Source organism: Dipodomys spectabilis, unplaced genomic scaffold, assembly GCF_019054845.1.
Source record: "Dipodomys spectabilis isolate Male_0828 unplaced genomic scaffold, ASM1905484v1 ptg000112l, whole genome shotgun sequence".
Lineage (NCBI taxonomy): Eukaryota > Metazoa > Chordata > Mammalia > Rodentia > Heteromyidae > Dipodomys > Dipodomys spectabilis.
In genome coordinates this window covers 2,731,409-2,740,243 of record NW_024870789.1, presented here as the reverse complement: position 1 = coordinate 2,740,243, position 8,835 = coordinate 2,731,409, and the positions used below count along the sequence as shown (strand labels likewise).

General features: G+C 61.0%; 1 protein-coding gene across 1 annotated transcript in view; it reads left to right on the top strand.

Annotated features, from left to right (window-relative positions):
• The first annotated feature begins 4,893 nt into the window (after positions 1 to 4,893).
• Positions 4,894 to 8,835, top strand: part of Galnt17 (polypeptide N-acetylgalactosaminyltransferase 17) — a 145,154-nt gene continuing 141,212 nt past the window's right edge. The window contains exon 1 of the mRNA XM_042688088.1: positions 4,894 to 5,128. Within this exon, the coding sequence (XP_042544022.1) occupies positions 4,894 to 5,128 (235 nt within the window). The remainder of the gene's footprint in view (positions 5,129 to 8,835) is intronic.

Here is an 8,835-nt window from a genome sequence, read left to right as displayed (position 1 = left end):
ATCTTAGAGGAGTTTGGGAGATGGTGGCCTCCGGGTGACCTTCTGCCTGGAGGTCTGGATGGGAGGGACAGCCCTGAGTGGCCCCAGGGTCCATCTGACTGTGGGAAGGCCAGGACAGAGTGGAGGACGACTTGGTATCTGCCCATGGGAGGCGTGGCGGGGGGGGGGGTCTCCTGTGGTGGTTCCCACATCCAGGTTAACATTTCATTGCATCCAGATGGTCAGCGTTTAGCTGCGATGCTGCTTTTCACGAACATGTCACAGATCTCATTAAAAAAGATGAACCGTGCTCCACTTCTACCACGCTCGAGCCAAGACAAGTCAGGACTTTAAACAATTACCTGAAGGAGGAAATGGGAAAATAATTCCTTTTGTGCAGAAGCACTGGACATCTCCCGTGGGCTGGTGGGATGCTGGTCACAGTGGCTCCGGGGCCCCTAGGGTCTCGGGTGTCTGTCTGTCCCGTTCTCTGGCTGGGTCTGCTTATTTGGGTCTTCTTTCCTTATAGCTTGTTTCTAGAACAAGAGCAATTCCTGAGTGGCATGAGCATGGGTCTGGGCGGGCGTGGACTTGACCCCCATGCCCCACTCTGCCCTCTTCTCAATGACCCTTGTGGGCCTCTGTGTCCTGGGGATCCTGGGGCCTAGTGGGAGGTCTGGTGATCACCTCAGTGTTTGGGGGCTCACAGGTGCTCAGGGGAGGCCAGGAAGCTGGGCGAGCCCCCCAGGTCCCACGCTGGGATGTGGGTTTGGTTAGGGCAGGGAGGTGATCCTCCTAACTGGGCTGTCCACTTAGATCTGGGCTCTGTAATCTGGCAAGGCCAGGCTGGGAAGGGAGGTATGGCAGAGGCCGGGCTGGTCCCTATGAGTGGCTGGTGACCAGGACAGGTGCTTCTTTTTCAAGAAAGCTGGTCCTGGTCCCAGGATGCATCATCCACAATGGTGTCCAGGCAAAGCCCCAGTGTCCCGGCACAGTTCCAGTATCCTGGCAGAATGCTGGTGTCCTGGCAGAGTCCTGGTGACCAAGCCCTGCCTGGAAAATCCTTGGCTTTCTTTCTCAGCTTCTCTTTCTTCTTTCCTGGGCCTGCTCAGAAGTCAGATTTAAAAGAATGGGAAGAAGTTTCTTCATTTCCTTCCAGGAGTCAGGCACAGGGCGTGCAGGGAGATGCCAGGGTGGTCCTCACTCATCCCTCCCAAGGATGGAGCTTCCGGCAGTGGGAAGCTGGGGAGGCAAGCCACTCCCACTGAACATGAAGGGGAATGGCTACTAGGTTCAGATGTAGGGAGATTTCCTGCGACTTGACAATATAAAGAACCCATGAAAATGAATTAGGACCAAGTAACCTGTGGTTCATGCCTGTAATCCAGGCAGCAATGAGAGAGGGAGGATGGGATTGGCACTCTGTATCCTCCTCAAGAACGTGCATATGGGCTGGGAAGGTGGCTCAGTGGTAGAGCGCTTGCCTTGCATGCATGAGGCCCTGGGTTCAATTCCTCAGTACCACATAAGCAAAAAGGAAAAAGCCAGAAGTGGCACTGTGGCTCAAGTGGTAGAGCACTAGCCTTGAGCTGAAGAGCTGAGGGACAGTGCCCAGGCCCAGAGTTCACCCCAGGACTGGATCCCCCCCCCCCAAAAAAAGAACATGCCTATAAGCTGATGGGTGCTGGTGCTCATCCCTCTAATCCCAGCTACTCAGAAGGCTGAGATCTGAGGATCAAGATTAGAACCCAGTGTGGATGGGAATATCCATGAGACTGTGGTCTCCAATTAGCCACCAATAAACCGGTTGGAGGTATGGTTTGAGTGGTAGAGTGCCAGCCCCGAGTGCAAAAGCCAAGTGTGAACATGAGGCTCTGAGTTCAAGCCCCAGTATCAGCACACATGAGCATACACACACATACAAGAATCTACCCAGTGGTCTAACTTCCTCCCACCAGGTCCCACCCTCTAATATCCAAACCACTTCCAGTTTGAAATGTGCCCTTTTGGCATTTCTTTTATCCTGGACTGTTAGACCCCAATAACACTAATTAAAAATCAGCAGGCAAGCACAAATCTAAATAGAAGCCAGTAAGTACAACCAGACACCTGCCCCAGAGCCTTCGGAAGGGGCAAGGGATTACCACCACAGAACCAAAGTCAGAGACTATGGCAAGACAGTGAATCAGAGACGTTGCGGTTCTTTGGGAAGAGCTGCATATTCCTAAGCATTCCCCCTGTGTAGTCCTGGGGTTTTTCTTCAGGCCTCAGTGTGGCCCAGCTTGGGTGGACAGGTGGGAAAGCAGGGCTCAGCCATTCTGTGTGAAATTACACCTGTTATGCAGAGTTGTGGTGAGTGGCAGAGGGTAATGGACAAATCAGAGCTGTATGGATGTGGCCTATGTGGACTGGAGCTGTGGGGGCTGGGCTGTGTGGACTCCAGCTCTGTGGGTGTGGGGCTTTTGTGGACTTGCACTGAAATGCTGACAGTGTGAGCTGTACTTCCAGGCCCCGAGGCCCAGAGCAGAGGTTCTGAGGCTGGCTTTGTGGCTACCCATAAAGAAATTCTCCTTCATGTTCCATGCATGGGCCATGAGGAGGTCCATACTGGCATCTTTCATCAGAGTCAGTCTGTATGTACCATGGTGCATGTAAACCCCCACTGGGAATTTGCAGAGGAGAGAGACAAAGTGCAAGAAAAAATCTTGGGTAACTGGGTGGCTGCCAGGCACTGTCACAGGTAGCTTTTTTCCCTGTAAACCTGACAGCCGCTCCTGTGTCTGACACTGATGAGGTACCCCCACAGCTATCTCCAAGAGGCTCCAAAAATGAGGGCTGTAGATGCCTCTGATGATGGCGCTAAGTACCAGGTACCTCAAAGCATGGCATTTTGGAGTACATTGAACTGAAAGAGATGCGAAGGCTGCCAAAGTAGCCTTGAGAGGCAGCTGGGTGCCTGTGGCTCGCACCTGTCATCCCAGCCACTGTGGGAGGCTGGGGACCTCACCGTGCAAAGTCAGCCTCGGCTGGAATGTCGGAAGGGCTCCATCTCCAAAATAACCAGCAAAAAGTGGGGCTGGAAGACAGGGTTCGCTCAAGTGGCAGAGCACCACTTGTTCTATTTTTTAAAATGTACTTTCTATGCTAAAAAAAACACAAACAAACCAGTACTTCATAGAAAGGGCCAGAGGGAGCAGGCCATGAGCACGGCCACGAGGAGGAACACGGTGACCGAAGTACATTTTTCACCGCCATGAAAAGTTCGCAGTAACGCCCCCCAAGATGTACCCCCAAAACAGTGCCTTAAATTAAGATTTAGAAAAGGAAGAGCCCCGACTCCTCCCACGAGGAAACAGCAAGCAGAATAAAGAAGGCAGGGACCTCGGGAGGAGGGCGCGGGCCGGCGGCCTGGGAAGGGAAGGGGTCCCGGGCGCAGCACCCCCGGGTAGATCCCCGCGCGGGGAGGGGCCTGGGAGCGCACGCGCATTGCTGAAGACGAGGACTAAGCAAGTTTATTGTGGAAGACGAGGAATAGACACTTCCTTGTAGCGTCATCATCATCACCATCATCATCACCATCATCATCATCATCACCATCATCATCATCATCATCAGCTACACGTGTATTAATAAACACGTGTATTACAGAAGACGAGGCCTGCTCTGCTCGGCGGCCGCGCCCTGAGCCCGCCGGGGAGGAGGCGGCTCCGCGGCCCTGCGGCTCCAGGCCGGGTTTTGCCTCCAGCCGCTCTGGCCACGCAGTGCGGAGCGGGCGGGGGCGCACCGGGGCGTCAGCATCGCCGGCCGTGATGGATGGCGTCCACCCGCCCGCTCAGGGGGTGCTGAGCGCCTCGGAAACCCGAGCCCATCGCGGCAGTGCCTCCGAGCCGCGGCGCCCCAGGCCCGGAGCCCGGGGCCCAGCAGCCCTGAGTGAGCAGCGGCCCAGCGGTGTAGGAGTCCCCCGTCCCTCCTCGCCCCGCCCACTGCACAGCCCCGCCCACCACATCGCCTCCCCCGCCCCCGCCTAGCCCCCACCTCCCACCACATAGCCCCGCCCACAGGACAGCCACGCCCCATAGCCTACCACATAACCCCGCCTACCGCCCCGCCCACCGCGCTAGCCACGCCCTACTCCCACCACACAACTCCCCTCCGCACAGCCCCCGCCCACCACCCTAGCACCGCCCACCCTATCGCCCCGCCCCTCTGTCGGCCCTCCTCCCCTCTCCATCCCCTCCTCGCACCTCCCCTCCCCTCCTCGTCTCTCCCTCCCCCCGTCCCATCCTTCCTTCCCTCCCCTCCGTTCCCCCCTCCCCCGCCACCTGCGCGTCCGCTCCCGGCGCCCGGAGCCGTGGGGCTGGAGGTGCCGCAGCGCCAGCGTCACCGCGCTCGGCCAGTTCGGCGCCCACGCCTCCCTCCCCTCCCCTCCAGTCCCCTCCCCGTCCCGCCCCGCCCGCGGAGACTCCCGAGGCCCCGCCCCTCCTTCCGGCTCCGCGGCGGCCGCCCGGGGCTCGCGGCGCGGGTTCGGGACTCGGGGTGCGCGGCGGGTCTGGAGAGCAGCGCGCAGCGCCCCGCCGCTCCCCGCGGGCCGCGCCCCATCCCGAGTCGGGACCCAGGCGAGACGGCGGGCGGCCCCGGCGCGGGCTCCGCGCCATGGAGCGGGGGGACCGGCGGAACAAAGGCGCCCGCCCCGGGGAGCGCGTCCGCGGCTGAGTCGCCGGCCGCGCCCCGCGACGGCCGCCCGCGGCTCCGGACGCGGGCCTGCGCCTCGCGCCGGGCGGTGGAGGACTCGGCCCGGCCGCGCTGCGATCCGAGGCGCCCGGGAGCGCGGACTCGGCGGGCCCGCAGCCGCCGCCCGGCGCGCCAGCCTCTCGGAGCCCGGGCGGGCGCAGGGCGGCGGCGCCGGGCTGTTTGATGGCTTCGCTGAGGCGGGTGAAGGTGCTGCTGGTGCTGAACCTGGCGGCCGTGGCCGGCTTCGTGCTGTTCCTGGCCCGCTGCCGGCCCATCGCCGTGCGCGGCGGGGACGCCTTCCACGAGCTCCGGCCGCGCGCCGAGGCCGCCAACCTCAGCGCGCCCGCCCGCCCCGTCCAGGACGCCGTGCTGCGGCGCCTGTCGCTGCTCGAGGACATCGTCTACCGGCAGCTCAACGGTGAGGGCGCGGGGGACGTGGGTCGGGGACTACGAGCGACTGCGTGGGGCGCAGGGGGACGCGGGGTGCCCGGGACAGAGAGGCTGTGCCAGGGAGACGCGGGGCGCAGTGGGACGCGGGGTACCCGGGACTGCGCGGGCCTGTGTCAGGCGGACGCGGGGCTCAGGGGGACGCGGGGATTCCGGGACTGCGCGGGGAGGAAGGGGGCGGGGTACGCGGAGGTCCCGGGACTGTGTGGGGCGCAGGGAGGATGGATGGGTGGGGACGCAGGGGTCCCGGGACTGCGCAGGGCGCGGGGAGGATCGGGAAGGTGGGACACTCGGGTCCCGGGATTGCGCGGGGCGCGGGGAGGACGTGTGGGGACGCAGGGGTTCCCGAACCATGTGGGACGCGGGGAGGACGCGGGGAGGACGGGAGCGCGGGGGTTCCGGGACTGTGTAGGGTGCGGGAAGGATGGATGGGGACGCGGGAGTCATGGGACTGCGCGGGACGTGGGGAGGACGGGGAAAAGGGGCCGACGCGCAGGTGCTGGGACTGGGGCGCGGGGAGGACGCATGGGGATGCGTGGTCTCGGGACTGCGTGGGGCGTGAGGGGGACGGGAGGGGGTCCCGAGGGTCCCGGGACTGCGCGGGGCTGAGCCAGGCGGAAGTAGGGTTCAGGGGGACACTGGGGTCCCGGGACTGCACGGGGCACGGGCAGGACGCGGGGTGCAGGGATCCCGGGACGTCTGGGCACGCCGGCCCTCGGCCCCTCTCCGCCGCCCGGGCTCTGGGAAGTTCTTTCCGCGGCTCCAGGTCCGCAGCTGCAAGTTTGCGCGGGCTGCGCGGGCAGGACGCCGCTGGGACCATGGAGTCCGAGTGCGCACAGGGCCCGGTGAGCCCTTCGCAGGCTGGGGTGGAGCGTCGGGTCGAGCTGGGGCCGGGTCCTCCGCACGTGGGCGCGGACCGTGGGCAGACTCTGGCAGATGGCGGTGTGGCCTTCAGTTAGTGACAGCAGCGGTGCTGCTGGTGTCCTGACTCAGTGCATTCCCGGGAGGGAGGCAGGGAGGCTGGGAGGATGGTGGGGAGGCTGCTGGTGTCTGCTGGTTGCACCCATCCCTGTCCCGGGGCTGCGCTTGTGGTCGGGTCCCCCTGGCTTGACCCAAGCCGTGGCAGCGCTGGGCGCGAACCACGGCCCCGTCCCGCCTCTGGGCGTCAAGACCAGCACTGTGGGATGGAAATCTCGGGTTTGTTTTGCGTGGTGCTCGGATTTGAACTCGGAGCTTGCCAGGCAGACACTGTAACTGCGGAGGGATTTCTCTAGCCCAGTTTCTGGGCCTCATTTTTGGCACAGGCTTAGGTTCCTGAAAGGGATGCTCCTTGGGGCAGAGGCCAAGGCTTGGTTCTGGTTGGCCAGGGTGGCAGAAGGGCCCTTGCTTGAGGCCCCCCTGGGCAGGCGGGCACACAGAGCATTGGTTCGCTAGGCAGGCAGCTGTCCTCATCCTGGGCACCCAGCCCAGCCTGGTGTGGAGTGCCTGAAACCTTGGAAGCAGGGGACCCATGTGAAACCAGGACCTCCCCTCCCCTCCCCCCTCCCTCCCCTCCCCTCTCCCGCCTCTCCTCCTGTCTTTCCCCTCCCCCTCTCCCTCCCCTCCCCCTCCTCCCAGCTGTGCTTGCCTGGGGTAGCTCCTGGGTTTTCTTGATGCCTGGGCCTGCTGGAGCCTAGGGATGGCCTTGGTGTCCAGGGAGGTGAGACCAGGCCTTGGGGACCTCTCACTCTGTACCCAAACCTCAGCTGTGTGTCAAGGAAGTTTTCTGGAGAGCTTTGTGCTCCCTGGGCCAGCACTGTACCCCTGAGCTTGTGGAGTCGAGCTGGTGTTGTAAAAGTTGCTCTTGTTCTTAGACCTGTCCTGTGTGTGCGATCCTAGGATGTGAGCTGAGGGCCTCATGCCCACTCACTTGGCTTATTCACTCAAGGCTGGCACTCTACCACTTGAGCCACAGCATCTTTCCAGCTTCTTGCTGGCCAATTGGAGATGAGTCTCTTAGGTTCATCTGCGTGGGCTGGCTTTGCTGCCAGTCCTCAGCTCTCAGCCTCCTGGACTGCAGGGTGGCAGGCCAGAGCCACGGCAGGTTTTGCCAGCTAGGAGCAGGTTTTGCTTAGTGGCTGCCGGCACGGGCACAGATGCCCAGAGGGGACATGGACTTCTTCAGAACTGACCGTGTGCTGGCCAGATCCTGCTGGCAAACCGCAGTGCCAGGCTGCTGCTGTCTGCTGTCCTTGGTGTGGCTGCACGGAGCAATTGGGAGCCAGCAGAGACCCAGGGAAGAGGGGGAAGCACAGGCCTGAGCCAGATTCCTTCCCCTAGATTGTCTGGAAGCTTCTCTCCCTTAGGACCACAGTGCCTGCCCTGGCTGCCTTCTACCTCTAGCCTTGTGCCCACCCCAGGCCCTGTGTCCCCTGCTTGTGCCCACCTCCTCTTCCTTCATGCCTTTCTCCTCCTTGACCCACTGCCCCGTGCCCACTCTTCCATGCCCCCCCTCTTTTGTGCCCCCCTCCTCCTGTGGACTGGTCTCCTCTGTGGGCCCCTCCCCTCCTGTGGTCCCATCTGGTGTTGGCCCTCCTGTTGGAAGGGGCCCTCGAGGTGCTTAGAGGAAGCACCAGTGTGTTTTCATTAAATATGTGTGTTACCAGTACACTCCATTATTCTTATTTTAGTAGCAGTGCTGCTATGAATAGCCTTTAATATTCTTAATTTTAGCACAAAAGAACCTCATAGAAAATTTGGAAAAATCTAAAAACAGTGACATAGAAGAAAGTAAAACTCTGTTAAAAAGTATTTTTAGAGGTTTAGGTGGCTGTGGCTCACGCCTCTAATCCTAACTACTCAGGAGGCTGAGATCTAGGAATCTGCATTTGAGGCCAGCACAGGCAGGAAAGTCTGAAACTTAACCTCCAGCTAACCACCAAAAAGCTGGAAGTGGAGCTGCAACTCAAGCAGTAGAGTGCCAGCCTTGACACCAACGCTCAGGGCCAGCTCCCCAGGCCCCTATTTCAAGCCCCAGGATTGGCACAGCGACCAGAGACAGACTTTACTGTTGTACCCAGTCTGTGCATGGCTTGTGACTTTGTCAAGACACCTCCATCTCATGTCCTCCTTATGAGGTCATGCAAAGGAGTTTCCTGTCACCGTTTCAGAAAGCTGCCTTGCTTCTCTCATTTTGCAGAGGAAAAAGATGAGAAACAGGTGTGGTGTGGTGCACACAGCCAGGCAGGGCTGCGGCTCTGTCCGCTGCTGGAACCCAGGGTGAAGAGCAGTGTGGTGGAGGGGAGGGCCCACCGGAAAGCCAGCCACCACAGACAGCGCCTGAAGGGAGTCAGGGCTGGGCCCTTTGTCACATGCTGTGTGGGGACCTTGTAAAAAGGGCTTAGTGATAGGCAAAAATGGATGGGCAGCATGGCTCAAGCAGTAGAGCACCTGCCTGGCAAGTGCAGTGCCCACGCTGCCAAGAATAAACCAACAAAAATCACTAGCCAGCTGTGAAAGGACCTGCAGTAAAAATGGCCGTGTGTGTGTGTGTGTGTGTGTGTGTGTGTGTGTGTGTGTGTGTGTGTGTGTAGCAGGGGACTTGCTGGACGGCAGCAGGAGAACACGGAGGACCAGGCCTCCATAGGCCTTGGGCTGGCTCTTCCAGAGTGGGCAGTGGACAAGAACCCACCTCAGAAG